General features: G+C 65.6%; 1 protein-coding gene across 1 annotated transcript in view; it reads right to left on the reverse strand.

Annotated features, from left to right (window-relative positions):
- GALNT10 (polypeptide N-acetylgalactosaminyltransferase 10) overlaps positions 1–16,547 on the reverse strand; it is a gene marked incomplete at both ends in the record, with an annotated part of 37,954 nt that extends 21,407 nt beyond the window's left edge. Inside the window, one exon of the mRNA XM_084243801.1 lies at positions 16,413–16,547. Within this exon, the coding sequence (XP_084099927.1) occupies positions 16,413–16,547 (135 nt within the window). The remainder of the gene's footprint in view (positions 1–16,412) is intronic.
- Positions 16,548–17,290: the final 743 nt, after the last annotated feature.

Raw genomic sequence — 17,290 nt, forward strand, 5'->3', positions numbered from 1 at the left:
CCAGAGCAGGCGCACCCGGACCCCCGGGATCAGGGTTGCTGCACTGTGCCACAGGGGCCGGGGGGCCACCCCAAAGAGAGCCCCTGGGGAATGAACAGACCCCCGCGAAGGGTCATGTTGGGGCCTGGCCAGGGCAGCAACTGCAGTCTGAACAAGCCTGCGGGCCCGGCTGCCAATTTGCAGAAAACGAAAAGATTGTTCTCAAAGACGGGGCAGGGGAGAGGAGAAGGCTCGGTTTCCCCCTGCGCTTGGCACGCTCTGCTCGAGAGACAGCGGCACGTATGCCAGACGCGGGCCGGCCTCAGCCCAGGTGTGCAGTGGAATGAGAGGACAGCGCGTGGCCTGCTCGGCTGCCCAGCGAGCGGCTCCACACGGAGAGCAGGACACGGAGCCAGGCAAGGCGAGCCGAGAGCAGCGCGGGGGGTTCTCGACGCCTGGATGCGGAAGCCACGTCTGGGGCAGACGAGAAGGTGTCTGACAAGGACTGGCACTGGGATGGAGCTCCCCCACCCCACGCTCCTTCCTCACCCCAACCCCTTCTCCTTCCTAGCAGAGCAGCGAGTCTGCCCGCCGTGCACCCTGCAGGCTCCTGCGTCTGCGTGACGCATCCGGGGCTGCAGCAGCCGGCTTGGGCCACCGAGTGTGGTGCGGCAGGAAGACGGATTTCAGGGAAGGTGGCTCAGCTGCTGAGTTAACTAACCCCACAGCCGCCCTTCCACTGGCTCCTTGTTACTCGAGACAACAAATCTCCGCGTCCCGCCAACGAGCTGGGTCTCCCACGACGCAGCGGACATCGTAAGTGGGCGCTCAGGCCCCACCTGGAGCTAGTCGGAGACCATCCAGAGGCCTCCTGGCCTCTCAGTTGCCCTGAATGGCTCAAGTTCCACAGAAGGTTCTGGAAGCCATCTTAGGTTTACCACTAAATCACACAGGTCTAGCTGGGGTCGAGCTCTTAGAAGGGTTGATCCCAGGGAAGGGTTGATCCCAGGGAGGACAATAAAAAGGAAATAAAACAGAACAGTTGCCTGCAGAGAAGACCCGCTGTGCGTGACTGATTTCTGGGTAATCTCGATGTGTCTCCCGGGAGCTTCTCCGTCAGACCCCTGGCCAGGGCGGAGGCATGGCAGAGTGTGGTCAGGACACGGGTGCTCTGGGGCTCGAGGGAGCTCTTCCTCTCTTCTCCAACGGCCACCCCAGGCCACACACGCACATATGTGCAACAGGCACACCCACCCCCTGGGGCAGCGGGCGAGGACACGAGGACACGGGGCCTCTGCAGGGAGCCACAGACCTGGTCTGGAGGCAGCCTGTCCATGCCCTGAGGCGTCCTGTAAGCTGCGGGGCCTCCTGCCACCCGCCCGAGCAGCTGCTCAGCCCAGCGACACCTCCTCCCGCAAGGCCAGTGACCGAGCACCCGGCTAACCGGCCTGAACTCAGCACACTGTGTGGGGAGGTGGGGTGCAGGAGGCGCGCCCCCCTCCACCGCTTGAGTCCTCGAGGTGCTCAAGGAAGTGCCCTGGGGGGCCTCCTGCCCGGGGGGGGGGGGGAGGCAGGTGGGCAGGGCGGGCAGGGGTCTGGAGCCAGCGGTCCAGTCTCCCATTCAGCAGTCTCTCCTCTCCGGGGAGGGCGGCGAGCTGCTGCCGGGGCAGCTGGCACTCACGCCAGGGAGCCAGAAGCCCAGGTCGGGGCACCCGGAGCGGCGGGAGGCGTGTGCCTGGCCGCAGGAGAGGCCCACCCGCTCCACAGTGACGGCCGCTCTCACTCGGTGCAACTGAGATGGAAAGGAGATGGTTGACATGGTTTGTGGTAAGGCCAGTCTGGGTCTCCTGGTGTCCCCCACAGTCCTCCCTGTGGCCCCAGCAGCGAGCTTTGCGAAGCGGCGCTAACCCTGGTAAGGTGCAGGGGGAGGAGGCACACTCAAGCCATTTTACTTTCTGGAGACAAACTTCTGCCTGAAATAGATTAATCCAACCTGCATATTAATGTGGATACTAATTAATGATTAAAAAATGCTTTCAAGGGCCTCCCCTGATGGTGCAGCAGTTGAGCGCTGGGCTGTGAAGCTGCCGCAGCCTCTGCAGCGCCGGTTCCATCCCCGGCCACCGGGCGAGGGTCCCACACGGCACGCAGACCTCTCCTGCCGCCCGCTGCTCCCCTCAGCAGTGTATTTCGTCAGTCTGCCTGCTCTGCTCCCCGCTCTGGCTTTGGTGAATCCTTTCTCCCTCTCGTGCCTCTGACTGCACCCAGTGCTTGTATAAATAAATAAATAAATCTTAAAAAAAAAAAATGCTTTCAACATGGAAAATGCTATGCAGATGCTTAAAAAAAAAAAAAAAAAAAAACAACACCCAGGAGTCTCAGGGAGTGAGAGAAAATTCGTGAGCTTCTCTTACTTAACATTTTTTAAAAAATTTTTAAAGAGATTTATTTTTTATTTATACAAGAGCTGGGGTGCAGGCCTGAGGCGCGGGAGGGTGAGAGGATCCACCAGAGACAGAGTGGGGAGCAGAACAGGCAGATGGACTGAAACACAGTGCTGAGGGGAGCAGCAGGGAGACAGGAGAGGTCTGCTCACCATGTGGGTTGCTCTGAGGCTGGCGGGGATTGAACCCGCACTGCAGATGCTGCGGACAGCTCCACAGCGCTGTGCTCAACCCGCCGCGCCACTGGGGAGGCCCATCTCACTAACATTTAAAGCGTGGTGGGGTGGAGCGGCCTGGCGGCATCACTGAACACAGACTCCGAGGTGGCAGGCGGGGGAACACTGGGTCACATCCTCAAACCCCCAAAGCCCTGGTCCCCAGGAAACAGAAGAATGAACCCAAAACAGGAGGATAAGGGCTGCCCAACGAGTTCCTGGAGAGCACAGCAGGAAAAGGGGGGGAGGGAGGGCCCCCCCGAGCTGGGCCCTCCAAGCTGGGGCCCTCAGCTGGGGTGCTTTGAGCTGGGGCCCTCCGAGCTGGGGCCTCTGAGCTGGGGGCCCAGGGCCCAGGCGCTGGCCGGGCCTGTGTGGCCCGATTCTGAAGGCAGCCTCCCCGGGCCTGGCCCCACGTGCTCACGCCTGGCCTCCTGCACGAATGAAGGGGAGTGTCTGTCTCACACGCTCGGCTGTGCGGGCTGAGTGAGTCACTCTGCAAAGTGCTTAGCACAGCGTCTGGCAAGGAGTAAACACGCCTTCGTGCCAAGCTGCGTACTACAGACAGGAGAAGGACCCAGCGCCGCTCCTGCCTTACAGACCCGCGTCCCCGCCCGGAGCAGAAGGGCCGGGGCCACGGCAGGGAGAGCTAACGGTGTCCACCCGCCGGGGTAAAGCCTAGACTCCTACCGGCCGGCCGCCCGCTCTGGTCCCAACCCCTGTCAGCCCTGCACGGTCAAGCCCAGGCAGACCCGCGGGGCCTCCGCTGGGCACCCAGCCTGCCTCGCCCGCGACTGCCTAGGGGCTGACCCAGCCCTGAAAGAGGGGCCCAGCTCGTAGGGTCCAGCTCAGAGGGCTCTCGGCCCCTACGAGGAGGGAGTCTGGCCTGCTCGCAGCTCCCAGAGTTGCCTCCGCTGCCCAGGAGGACGCTCTGCCCAAGCTCCTTACCCTGCAGCCCCAGTGAGGGCCACGTGGGAGCCTGGTCTCTGGGTCTCGGGGTTCCCAGGACTGGCAGAGCTGCAGAGGGGAGCAGGCCCCAGCCCACGCCTCACACAGCTCTGCCTTCCAGAAGGCCAGAGGCAGCGGGCAGCGGTGCCCCTGCAGAGCCCGGCCTTGCCCCTGCACCGCCCATGCCCCCGGGCGAGGGCTGCAAGGTCGAGGGCTTGACCGAGACCAGAGCCACCAGAGCCCACCTCCCGCAGGGACGCAGGGACCAGCCACCAGCTCTCAGCTGAGCTTCTTGAGCACAGGGGCCGGGCAGGGACCCTTCACCTGCAATTCCCACGCCTCCCTGTGACAGGGCGGCCGGCAAGGCTGCTCGGCCCCACCCCTGGGGCTGTGGGGAGCACCAACTACCTGGCCGAGAAGCCCGGGAACAGGCCCCCCAGAGCCAGGGCAGCCCTCCTGGGTCCCATGTCCTTTAGAAAAGCCTCATTCTCATCACAGCCCCCCGGGAAGCAGAGGTCGGGGCTTACGGCCTGGACAGATGAGGAAACTGGGGCTCTGAAGGGCCGAGCGAGTTGTCCAAGGTCGGACTCCCAACGAGAACCCGGCCCTCACCGTCCACCCCCGCGAACAGCCCGTCCTCGCCTCCACCTTCTCGAGTGTTTTTAAAACCGACTTCACGGGCCTCCCCGGTGGCGCAGCGGTTGAGCGCTGGGTTGCGAAGCTGCCCGCAGCCTCTGCGGCGCCGGTTCGATCTCCGGGTGCTCCCCGGCCACCGGAGGAGGGTCCCACATGGCGCGCAGACCTCTCCTGCCGCCCGCTGCTCCCCTCAGCAGTGTCCTTCGGTCCTTCTGCCTGCTCTGCTCCCCGCTCTGGCTCTGGTGAATTCTCTCACCCTCCCGTGCTTCTGACTGTACCCAGTGCTTGTATAAACAAAACAAACAAACAAATAAAATAAATAAATAAAAACATGCCTCTATTTAAAAAAAAAAAAAAAAACGACTTCACGCCCATGTCTGTATGTAAATTTCTGTTTCCCAAGACAAATGAGCTTGGGAATGGGAAGGAAAGCATGAAAGGAAGCTGGCGCGACTCCCCACTGTGAGCCGGGCACTCGCCGGCATCTGCAAGACAGCAGCAGAGCACAAGTGCTCTCAGGATCAGCAGTCGTGACTACAGACACGCGGGCCCCGAGGGTGAGCGGAGGGAGGGCGGACGGGACACAGGAGGTGGCTGCAGCCTCGCTCTCCTCCCTCCGCGCGGATGGCGCACCCATGGGTGGCACCTCAAGGGAGCTCCGGGGGCTCAGCCACAGCCCCCGCAGCCCAGGCGCCCCACAGGAAACCCGACTCACAGCCAGGCAGGAGCTGCAGGGCGGGGTGAGCAGCAGGGGGCCCGGGCCATGGACAGCACACGTCTAATTAAGGGCTTGCGTCCAGAATGTAAGGAACTCCCGAAATTCAATAATCAGAACCCAAACAACCAAACTTTTAAAGACTGGGCCAAGGATCTGAACAGATACAGGGGAACAAGTGGTCTGCAGAACCGAATAGCATGAGAAAGATGTCGACATCGTCAGCCATCACAGAATCAAACACAAATCCAACCACGCGTGGTAATGCCACGCCCCCATTAGAATGGCTAAAATTTAAAAGCTTGATCACACTAAGTGTTGCCAAGGACGTAGAGAAACTGAAATTCCCATCCACGGCTGCTGAGTGTCGCAAATGGCAAAACCACAGCATAAAGGTAAACGTACATCAAACACACAAGCCAGCCACTCCACCCCAGGTACTGCCCAGGAGAAACACAAGCATATGTCCAAACAACGAGCTGTACACGAACGTTCATAGCAACTCTGGACTAGCCCCAAAGTGGAAACAACCCAGAAACCCAACAACAGGTAAGTGGACAAACAGACAATGGTTTCGTCACAGCAAGGGATACTACAGGCCAATAAAAAAGGAACAAACTGTTGGTACGTGTTACAGCAAAGATGAATCTCATAATCATACTCAGTGAAAGAAGCCAGATTAAAAAACAGTACATACCATGTGACTCCATTTACAGAAAGTTCTAGAAAATACAAACTCAGCTACAATGAGAGAAAGCAGATCACGGTTACCTGGGGAATGGGGGAGGCCAGGGGTATGGGGGGAGAGGTTACGAATACAAGGAGACTTTGGGGGCGGTGGATGTGTTCGTTATCTCGACGTGGGGCGGTCACGGGTAAGTGCACGCGCGGAAACCCACCAGCGACGCTGCGTGAACATGAGGTTACTGCATGACAATCACGCCTGGATAAAGTCGCTTTTAACAAGCCTATATCACAGTGCAACTGCAGAACATCAAAAAAGAGATAAAATCTTAAAAGTAGCCAGAGGAAATACAGCTTTAACTTAAAGGAATAATCGTTACGTGACCCCTGACTTCCTGGCAGCTGTAACGGGACCCGGCGGGCGGCAGAACATGATGGAGGCCTGAGGATAAGCACCAGTCAGGCTGCAGGTGCCCGGGCCGGAACAGGCGACTGGAGAGCCTCTCAAGCAGACCTGAGAGCTTGCCGTGGAGAGACCCACCGACACAAGCCGGCGAGGACACGCTTCGGGCAGGAGCGTGGCTCCGTCCGGCAAAAGACGGGGACGGCAGCAGCCTGGTGAACGGACTTACAAGCAGTAACTGAACCCACATGAACAAGAGCACAGAAGCCGGACAAGGGGGTGACTGTGCTGGGGTTCACCAGCCCCTCCGGCTGGAAGCAGGGCAAAGATACGGATCGACAGCGGGGTCCTGAGCGAGCTAGAAGAGAGGAGACAGCGAAACGAGACGCGCACGCAGAAGCAGCAAAGAGACGGCAGGAAACTCAACGAGGTGAGAACAGAAAGGAGGTGGAGGGCGAAGCCCGAGGCAGGGGGCGCGGTGGGGGCCGTGGTAGGGCCGTGAGCCGATGAGAAGGGCCTCGGTCTCTGCCCCAGGCCCCTGGCACAAGCCCCCGGGCCCCGGAACATCCAGGGACAGCGTGACGTCAATCATCAGGAGTGCCCCAGCACACCTGAGCTGGTGCCAGCACGGCAGCCTGGGGCGGGGCGCCCACGTGGCCGCGACCTTTGGGCAGGGGTGCAGACTATGGTCTATAAAAGCTCCTGGTCAGGAGGTCTGGGGAGCTTCCGGGTTGATAAGACGGGGGCACGCCCCAGCTCCAGGGGACAGGAGCACCTGCTCAGCGCCCCAGGCCGCGCCCTGCCTCCCAGGCCGCGGGGGAGTGGACGCTTCTGAGCTCGAGAGCCGCTGCAGCAAACCTCAGCAGCCCAAGGCGGGTCGTGGGCGCAGCTCCACACCGGCTCCCAGAAGCACAGCAGGTGGCCTGGGCTGGAATCCTCGCCACGTGGGCTGAGCCCTCGGCTTGGGACCTTGCGGTTGAAGGGTGGGGTCCGGATTAGCTCCACCTGGAGGTCGCCTGGGCAGGAGAGCCGGTGGGCGGTGGCCCAGACGGCAGGAAGGCGAAGAGCGGGCGGGCGGCAGCGTGGCCAAGCTCCAGCCTCCCAGGCACACCTCATCCATCAGGATTAGCAACAAATTACAGGCGGGACGAGCTGAGTTTCTCGCGTCTCCGGCGCAGCTGAGGGCAGTGAAGTCTGCAGAACACAGATGGATGCGGAAGGCGGGGCACAGGGATGGGCTGGAGCGAGCCCCGCTCCCAGGAGGGCCGCTGTCCTGTCATTGGAGGCAGCGTCTAGCCTGGTCACGCATCGACCCCTTCCTGGCGCTGCTGTGGCCAATGCCCTCGTGGGCCTCCTGCCTCCAGTGGGGGCCACAGGCCGCGCTGCCCTGCCATCTGGTCCCCCAGATGCCCCCACCCTGTTGCTGCCCCATCACACCGCCTGCCGCCCTCACATGACCTCGTGAGGCTCACTTCAGGGCCTTTCGAGAGCTGACTTTAATCACCTTTGCTCGCGCGCCCCCAAGACCCTAGTGAGGACAGGAGAACGGCAGGAGCCCGGCGAGGGCCAAGCCGCCTCGCAGCACCCGCGGCAGGATGAACACCCAAAGGGAGCACATGGGAGCCCTCCGGGGGGCGTCTGCAGAACCTGGACTCCAGGGAGCAGGGTGCGGGCAGCCTGCGCGACGGGCGGGCCCAGAGGGGCGGCGTCTGGGCGAGCCAGGACAAGAGAAACGTCGATGGTTCGGATTGTGAAGTCCACGTCGCACACTTATAATGTGCAGTGTCTTGTCCTTCAACAGAAGTGCACGAAAGCACCGTTACTTAAAAACAAGCAACGAAAGCCATTAACGCAGAGGCCCTCACTGGCCAAGCCTGAGCTCACCTCCGTGCAGTGGCCGGAAGCGGGGGCCGGGCGGCCTCTGCCCAGTCACGGGCCCCTCAGGACAGCAGATTCTGGACCCGCACCGACAAGGGGTCACGTGTCTGCTGCGGCAGCCACGTGCTGGGGTGACCTGTCACGCCCCATCTGGAACCAGACCTAGGGCCCCAGGCGAGTCCAGCATGAAGCTGACCCCAGGACAGTGGGGTTCTGGCAGGGGAGGCGCCCCAGCAGGTCAGGCCCCCCAGCGTCCGCACCGCCCCGTGAGCACCAGCGGGCGGGAGGCACCAGCTCACCCAGCCGCTCCTCCCGCCACCGCCTGCCGCTCAGCCCCCGGCGCCTCCTCAGGAACCATCTCCTGCCCTCCGCCTTCACACTGGGGGTCCTGACCCCTCCCTGTTCATTTATTCCAGTAAATTACACAAAAATTTTATTGTGAAATAATCTCAAACTACAGAGAAAATGCACCGTCTACACATGGTACCAGCAGGTAGTTTTAGATACAGGGGGGCGGGTGGGCGGGTGGCGGGTGACGGCTGGGCGGGGACAGAGGCAGCCTCCCCTTGGTGCTGCTGTGACCATTTTCCTCATGGCTGTTCCGTGCTCGGCTCCCCACCCACCTGTAATGGGCTTCCCCAAACACGAGACAAAGTTGAAGCTGTGACAAGCCCTCACCCCTCAGCCTGCGCGTGTTTCCTGAGAATAGGGACATCGGGCCAGGACACTGGACACCAACAGAGCCGGGGCGGGTCAGGCTTCCCAGGCGGGTCCCGCCGGCTGTTGCTGTAAAGGCCTTTAAGGCTAATTGGTTTTGTTTTTTTTTGGTGTGGGGTCCACCCAAATGTCTGTTCATTTCCTCACGGATGGGCGACGTCCAGGCCAGGCACGGTGCCAGCCACCGATGAGGCAGTGAGGGGGACAGTCAGCCGCCTGCGCCATCCTCGCGGGCATCACAAACTAACGCTTTAAAGCAAACAGCCCCAGTGGGTGGGGGTGGAGCGGGAAGGCCCAGAAAGCCCCCAAGGCTGGGCCCCCACGCCGGAGCTGGCAGAGGGCAGGGGCAGCCAGCGTCTGCCTGTGGCTGGCGTGTGTCTGTGGGCGCCCATGTTGGCACACGCGTGTGTACCTGGGCACTGGACCAGCACCCCCGCCGTGAGAACCCCACCCGCGGAGTGTTCAAGGCCAGGGTGAGCGGAGGGCCGGGGCAGGGGTGCGGAGAGGCGGGGGCGGGGGGGTGGCTCCCAGGAGCCCTGAGCTGGGGAGCCAGCGGCACGGCTGAGCGTGCAAAGGCCCCTGTGGCAGCGGCTGGAGAAAGGTGGTGAGCAGCCGTGGATCACCAGCCCCTCAGCCTTGAGTCCAGAATCCGAAAGCCCTTCCTATGCACTCAGTTAGCGACGAGAGCCGACCTTCACGGACACGAGACTATTTATAGTCTTTATCCACTTAGCGAGAATGTTCTTACATTTTCGCCCCAGAAGGACCGAGTGCTTGATGCCGGCAGCCGCCACAGACCCTCCAGAGCCCGGACAGCAGGCAGCAGGCGAGCCTCAGGGGCCAGAGCCCCCAGGGATGCACACACCCCGCATCCTGTCCACTTTTGCTGCCTTCTGTGCAGAGTGGAGCCGGCCCAGGCGACACTCCCCTGCGCAGAGGACCTTCGCCATGTCCCAGGAGAGGCCGGAGACACTGCAGGGACACACATGTCATGGGGGGTGGGGCAGAAAGCTCGGGAGAGGGGAGGTGGGAGCTTGGAGTGGGGGAGTCCCTGAGGCCACAGAAGAGCGCAGGAGCCTGGGAGTCGGGTTAAGTGAGTCAAACATCCCTCGAATGCTCTGGCCTGGCAGCCTCCCAACATGCCCCAGGGTCCCGGCAGGTCTTGGCGGCTCTCCTGCTGCAAGGAGGTGAAGGGCAGCCCCTCTGGGGCCTAGGTGGGGAGCACCTGGGGAGCAACTAGCAGGGTGCCTGGCGGGGAAGGCAGCCCAGCGGGGGCGGCCCTGATGCCTGCCAGGGAGGGCGGCAGGAGGAGCTGCGTCCCCAGCTGAAGATCAGCCGGCTCCCCCGGCTGGCAGCATTGCTGGCCCCGGTGAGCAAGGAAGGGGCGGCCAAGAGTGGCAGCAGGACTCGTGGCTGGTGCGACTGTGGTTGGGCCCCTGATTTTTCTCTCAGCAGGGGAGGGGGCACAGTCAGAGCACGAGCTCCCTGGATGCTCACTTGGTGAGATGAGCTGCAGAGCAGGGCCAGCGGCTGGGGGTACACCACGCCCCAGGGCCACCCAGCACCCCCGAGGGAAGATTCCTGAAGGGGCCTGGAGCCAAGGGCCTCGAGGGAAGATTCCTGAAGGGGCCTGGAGCCAAGGGCCTCAGCTCGCAGACCCGGGGTCTCCCCTGTCGGAGGGGTCCAGAACGGCCTCTCCCCCCGGGGAATGTGGCACCTGTACATCTTTCCTCCTGGGAAAGCCTCTCCCCCCGCATTCCACCCCGGGCTGTGCTCCCCGGGCTGTGCACACGCCTACAGCCATTCCACCACACAGACACACCAGGACAGGCCTTGCCGGGGCCAAGTGCCCGGCACACAGCAGGGCGTCCCCCGGGCCGAGCTCCGCACCCACCCTGCAGCCGGCCCCTGTGTGCAGCAGCCTGGACAGCGCCTCGGGCCTCCCACCCCACGCACCGGCTCTGGCCCCGTTTCTTGAGGACACTCCCGAGCCTCGGTTTCCTCCTCTGCAACTGGGCTCCCAGGCCGGCCGTTGGGGAGGGGCAGCGTGTGACCGGGCCGTGGCCAGCGGACAGAGCCCCCGGCCCAGCGGCCGCAAGTGGGAATTTCGCCACCGCGCCGTGTCCCCGTGCGCCGGGAGTTGAACTGTTCACGGAAAGTGGCCAAGCCCAGGCGGGATGGGGGGCGGGCAGCAGCCTGCAACCTCCTTCCAAGCACACAGGTCAGGTGTAAGACAACAACAACGCAAAGGCCCAGTTAAACAATAAAAGGAGTTCTCTGAAGGAGACAGTCATTAAGGTTTATTAGCCATAAAATAACCAGCACCCAAACGCGGAGCCCGGCCCGCGGCGGGATCGCCAGCTCTCCACGCAGGCTGGGGTGGCTCAGAACCTGGCGCCTGCCCACCACATATTCTCTCTCTCTCTCTCTCTCTCTCTCTCTCTCTCTCTAACCAATCGGGCTCGGGCCGATCAATACTCAGCAGGAAGCACGCGGAAGTGACTGTTTCCAGGGGGCGCACGACACTTCTTAGCAACAGGCGTGATTCTCACACGCTCTCCCCAGACGTCCCGACCTGTCGTCCCGGGAGCCCCCGCCCTGGGATGCACGACACAGCCCTGGTTAGGGGGAACCCCCCGGCCCTGGGCCCCGCTGGAACCTGCCCTGGCGCTGCTGCCTGCGGCCTGCAGCAGTGAAGAGCTTCCCGGCCACACTAGCCCCGCTGTGGGCCTCCCAATCGCCTCCCCAGGGAGGGCTGGCCAGAGGGGCACTCTCAGCTGGGCCGGATCCTCGGGCCGCCCTCCCGAGCCTCACGGTCTGCGCTCTCCGAACCTCAGCTTTCTGCTTTAACCTGAGCTAGTTCATCGTCATGGCGACCTGGCTGTGGTGGTCCTGGGCCCTCCTGAGCAGGGGCTGGAGCCCAGGGGCAGGACCCACAGGAACCCGGGCAGGGCTGGGCTGGACTCTGGTCCAGGTCTCAGCTCAGGAGGGCCTGAGGGCCACTGCTGCGTCCCCTCCCAGGAGGCTCCTGGCCCAGGCCCAAGGGAGGCCGAGGCCCCACCCTGGAGGAAGTGCAAGCCCCAAGCCCTGCCTTGCAGAGAGCATCGCCCACCGGATCCCGGATCCGGCCACAAGCCGCTGGCAGACACAACGTCTCTGCCAACAGGCACTCTGCAGCTCCCCCGGGGCTCTGCCCACAGGCCCTCCCAGCTCCCCCGGGGCTCTGGCTGGCAGCTCAGAACTGCAGATAAACACACTTCCCAGGAACCTAAGTTCAAAAGCGGGTCCCCAGGCACCCCGGGGAGAGTGGCCTGGGACTCTGGGGAGTGGTTGGCTCAGGGGTGCTGACTTCTCGGGGTGTGGCAGAGAGAGGGCGCCCGAGGCCTTCACCAGGCCCAGGGTCTGCATTGTACCCCGTCTGGCCTCGGCCACAGTGCAGGCCCCCAGGCTCTGCAGAGGAGGCGTGGGGGCTTGGCCCTGGGGCTTCGGCAGGGGTGGGGTGGAACCCCCCTTCAGGGACACACCACCGTCCAGAGAGCTCATGGCACCCCCTCTGCTCAGATACCGGTTGGCAGCTGGTGGGGGGGAGAGCGGCCCCAGGTCCTTGGTCCAGCCTCGGTCCTGGCTCAGAGACCCACGGCCTCCAACACAGCCCAGCGAGTGGGGTGGGAACCAGAACCAGCACCAGCATCCAGAGCCCTGGGCTGCCCACCCGCCGTCCCCAGCAGGAGAACTTAACAGGGTTTGTCTGCCCGGTGCTGAGGGGCCCTCCCTCAGAACCCCAGGGAAGGGGATAGGGGACGGGAGGCTACTGCCCGCTCTCTGGACGCCGCGGAGGGCGGGGAGCAGGCACCTCCAGAGTGCAGAGAAGAGAGACATGAGGGTGAGACACACACACCCCCCCATACCCTCGGCCCGGCCAGCGCGGCTGCTCGGCTTCCAGAGCACGTCGCCCTCCAGCGCGAGGCTGGGGGCCAGCCAGGCTGCCGAGCCCCAAGTTCTCTTCCATCGTGAGAGGAGCCCTCGATGGCGGACTTGGTGTGTGTCTGGGTGTGTGACTGAGTGTCTGTGGGGGGCTCTCAGACTCTGCTCCTCGTGGGGTGGCGGCTGGCAGAGCTCACAAGTAGGATGAAATCAGGGCTCACCTGCATCACTGGACTCTCTGGACCTGGGGAGACCGGGAGCCCCAGCGCCTCTGGGCTATGCTCTGCACCTGAGCCGAGGGTGGCATGGAGGCTTTGGGCTGCAGACCGGGGCTTCTGTCCCAGGAGCAGCTTCCTGGGACTCGAGTGGAACTGGTGGCCTCTCCTGCAGTTCCCGTTCCTCTCCTCCCCACAAGAGCACCCAGATATTTCTCTGGGGACTGGCTCTTGCGGCAATGTGGAGGGCCGCGTCTGCCTGGCTCCTGGTGGGTCCACTGACCAGCACCGCTCAGCCCCGTGACTGAACAGTCCAGAGAGCGCATCAGAACCAAAGGGGGCTGCTCACACCTTGGAGAGCCCAGGACTTGCAGGCAAGTCCCCTCCTGCACAGGTGCTGGCGAGAACAGGCCCCCTCCCGCGCAGGGCGGGCCGGGGGACAGGAGGTCCGAGAGCTGCTCTCTTTCACCTCCGATGGGGGCTCAGGCCAGCAGCTGAGCCTCCAGATCACGCCATCCCCGAAGCCCAGTGCCGTGACAGGAGCGAACACGTCCTGCCCTCATTTCAGGCCCGGCCAGTGCAGTCACGGCCACCCGCGCCAGGGCTCCAGGCGCTCGCCACGAGCTTGCCAGGGCACGCGACACGCAGCCCGCTCCCAGCGCCCTGCTGGTCCCGCTGCCGCCTCACGTGTCAGAAAATGTACAAATACGGATCCGCGCCATAGAAGCCGGGTGCTCGTCTCAGTGAACGGGCCTCTGAGCGGGGAGCGACGTAGCCTTGGCTCGGGAGCGACCAGAAAGGTCGTGAGGTGCGGCGGGAAGAAACGGTGGTGCTGAAACGGAGCGGCCACTCGAGACGGCTCCGCTCTGCGTCCGCCCCTTGAGCACAGATGTCCGTCCTCTCCTGGGCCTCGGCCTCTGCGCCCACGAGACCAGGGGGTGCGCCAGCCCGTTCAGGAGGCTGCCCCTGCGCTGACACCCTCCATCGCCTGGCAAACCCCTGTGGCCGCCCAGCGCCAGGCCAGGGAAGGGCAGCCCGCGGGCCTGTGTGGTCAGGCCTGCCTTGGCCAGCTCCCGGGAGCCTGGGGGCAGGACGCGAAAGCCGCACCGCAGACCCGCCCGCGGGCGTCGGATTTCAGCTGGGCAAGCAGCGAGTAGGGGCCCAGCCACCCCCACCCGGGAGAGGATCCTCCTGGCCACAGCTCCCGCGGCTCAGCTTTCTGACAGGGAAGGCGCTGCTGCCAGGAGACCGGGAGAAAGAAAAGACGGCAAAAAAGAGGGAAAACACCGACTTCTGGCTGTGCTGGGAGTTAAGTTCAGCTTTGACACCAGGAGGAGACTCAGGCCGGCGGGCCCCGCGAACCCCCATTCCACGCCGGGCCCGAGAAGCAGGGCTCAGACCCCGGACGGCCCAGCGGGCGCTTCCAGGCAAGTGTCGCGGCGGCCGGGACGCGGGGCAGAAGGGCCGGAGGAGAGACTCCCCAGCGGAAGTGAAGCCGCCTCAGCGGCCTCAGGGCCGGCGTCCCCTGCTTGGTGTTGCAGCCTTGGAGGAGGCGGGCGTGGACCGGGGCAGACAGCGCCCACTGCGCGCGGCCGGCGGAGGAGAGGCTGGAGCTTCCCCGGGCGGCGAGACGCGCTGGGAGGCCCCTCGGCCCGCGGAAGTGACCCTCAGAGAGGCAGCTCCGGGCCGGCCTCCGTGCGCCATTTGACGACGTCCCGAACGCCCCCCAGAGCCCTACAGCTCTCTCTGCCCGGGAGACCCGCAGGGTGTTCTGGATCATTCTCAACGATTATGAGAGAGCCAGCCCTGCGCGCAGAACTGGCCGGCGCTGTGGAGAGGGCCCCCAGGCCCCCGGGCCCCCCGCAGTCGCTGGCCGTGTTCCCCGCAAGTCCCAGCGCTAGGGCGGGAGGGAGGCCTCGAGGCCAGCTGACGACGCGCAGGCAAGGCCGGCCGGCCCAGGCCGAGCATCTGCGGGAGAGCGGAACAAAAGGGGCAGTGTGGAGATCTGGCGGCCGGGAGGAGCAGATGCGTGCTGGGCCCCCACACCTAGAAGAGCCGCTCCTGGGAAGCAGAGAGGCCCCCTGCACAGGAAGCGCGGTCAGCTGTGGCCCCCACCCTTGACCACTTCCTCCCGGCTCTTCATCACCATCCAGAGTGGAGGAGAGCAGGAGCCGGGCATCCCCCTGAGCCTAGCCGTGGGCTCCGACGAGCGTTTCCGGCCAGCGCCGGCTGCAGCCCGCCCCTCGCCCCTGGCCCCAAAGGAGGCCCGAGTCCAGCCAATCTCTCTTGCATGAGTGAGGAACCGACTTGGAAAGCTCAGGTCAAACTGGCAGTTAACCTTGACCTTCTCTCTGCGTCTGGGTCTGCAGAGAAGGAAGACTGGGGGGCTCCGGCACCCCAGCAAAGGGAGCATGAGGGCTTCCTCCCGGTGGAGCGCCAGCTGTCTCCCCTCCTCCCTGGGCCGGGCCGCGTCCAGTCTGGAGCCCCCTCGACCGGCGATGCCTGTCCCAGGGGAGGGGACGTGGCCACTGTGGCATCCTTGAGGCCCTCAGGGTACCATGGAAGTGGGGACTGGCCCCATCGCCACACTTGACAGATGGAGACAGGGAGGCTCAGAGAGGGAGACGAGACGGGTCAAGGACACACAGCCGACGACGGCAGGACAGAACCTGGCCCTCCTGACCGGATGCCGCTGCAGGCGGGGGCAGAGCAGAGGCCCCACCACGGCAAAGCGCCTCTGGAGCCCACTCAGGGGCGAGAGTCCAAGCGCGGGCCGGTGCAGGACCGGCCGCCCTGAGCCGCCAGCATGGCACAGCCGGCAGGGCCGAGAGGCCGCCACCAGCCTGGAGGGCCGGCTCTCCCCTCGTCCCGCCCAACAGAAGCCAAGTTTGCGCCCGAAGCACAAATGAAACCTCGTCCCCGGGGCCGGGGGTCCAGCCAGCGTGGCGGGCAGGGGCCGTCCCACAGGACTTGTGCTGTGCCCGCCAGTCCCCGCGGGGGTCGCGCACACAGGTGAGTTCAGAGGAGGCAGAAGCATCGCTGCCGGCACCTGACCAGACCCAGGGGTTCAGAAGGGCGGCGGGCGCAGAGGGAGCAGGGACGGCGTCTGATGTCCAGTGCCCAGGGCACTGGGCACAAACAGCCCCTGGGAAATCTGGGGGTGCCCCCGCCTAAGTCCCCACTTCTGGATTCCCAGGGCAAAGGGAGCCTGCCCTCAAGGACCAGGAGCGCACCCCTTCCCACCTGAAGCTCCAGGGGAGCGACCCTCCTCGCATCCTCCAGGGAGCCCCGGATCCGGGAAGGGAGAGGGCTGGGAAGCAAGCGGGGAGCAGGGGAGGCCCCAAGAAGGGGGCAGGTCAAAGCAGAGCGACCCCGACAGAAGGGGGGGGCGAGCGGGAGCGCCCCGGACCCGGGCGCGGAGGCCCCCCCGCGGGAGGTGCTGAGCGCGACCCCGCCTCGGGGCGCAGGGGAGGGGGCCCGCGGGGCGCGGACCTCGAGGCGCCCGGGGTCCTGCCCGCGGCCGGCGCCGCCCCGCCCGGGCCCAACCGTCCGGCCGGCAAGGGCGACCGCGGGGGGCCGGGGGGCGCGCGGGCCCGGACGCGGCGGGGGGGCGGGGGCGGGGGCGGGGGGCGCGCGGGCCGCCGCCCCGGGACTCACCTGCGCGGGCGCCCCCGGGCTGCCGTCGGGCTGGCGGTCGCGGTGCGGCGCCCAGAGCCCCGCGTGGGGCAGCAGCAGCAGGGCCGCCAGCGCCAGCGCCCCCGCCTGCAGCAGCCGCTTCTCCCTGCGCCGCATGGGCCCCCCGCGCCCGGCCCGCGCCCCGCGCCGCCCGCCCCGCGCGGATCCGGCACTTCCGCCGGCCGGGCGGGCGCCGCCACCGCGCCGCCTCCGCGGGGGGACCCGGCGCGCCCCGCCCCGCCCGCGCCCCGCCCCCCGCGCCCCGCCCCCCGCGCCCGCCCGCGCCCCGCCCGCCCGCGGCCCGCGCGCCCCGCCCCGCGCCCGCCCGCGCCCCCGCGCGCGCCCCGCAACCCGCGCCCGCGCCCCCGCCGCCGCGATGGTGCGCTCCGCCCGCCCGCCCCGCCCCGCGCCCGCCCGCCCCGGCCCGGCCCGCCTGGGCGCCGCGGGACCCCGCTGGGCCGCCCCCCGCCGGGCCGGGAGCACCCGCGCGCCCCGGACGGCCCCGCGCCCCTGTGGACCGTGGCGCCCCCGCCCCGCGCCGGCGGGGCCGAGTCCTCCCCAGGGCCAGCCCCGGGAGTGGCCTCCGGCAGGCTCCGTGCCGGTGCCGGACACTTTCCGACCCTTTGTCAGAACCTCCGGTCCCGGCCCTCGGGGTCAGACGCCCAGCGAGTCAGCAGGGCACGCCCTACTGTGTGCCAGCCCTGCTGTGTGCCAGCCCTGCTGTGTGCCAGCCCTACTGTGTGCCAGCCCTGCTGTGTGCCAGCCCTACTGTGTGCCAGCCCTGCTGTGTGCCAGCCCTGCTGTGTGCCAGCCCTACTGTGTGCCAGCCGCCGTGCCGGGGCGGGGCTGGAGCCGCGGGG

Source organism: Talpa europaea (genome assembly GCF_964194135.1).
Source record: "Talpa europaea genome assembly, chromosome: 9".
Taxonomy (NCBI): domain Eukaryota; kingdom Metazoa; phylum Chordata; class Mammalia; order Eulipotyphla; family Talpidae; genus Talpa; species Talpa europaea.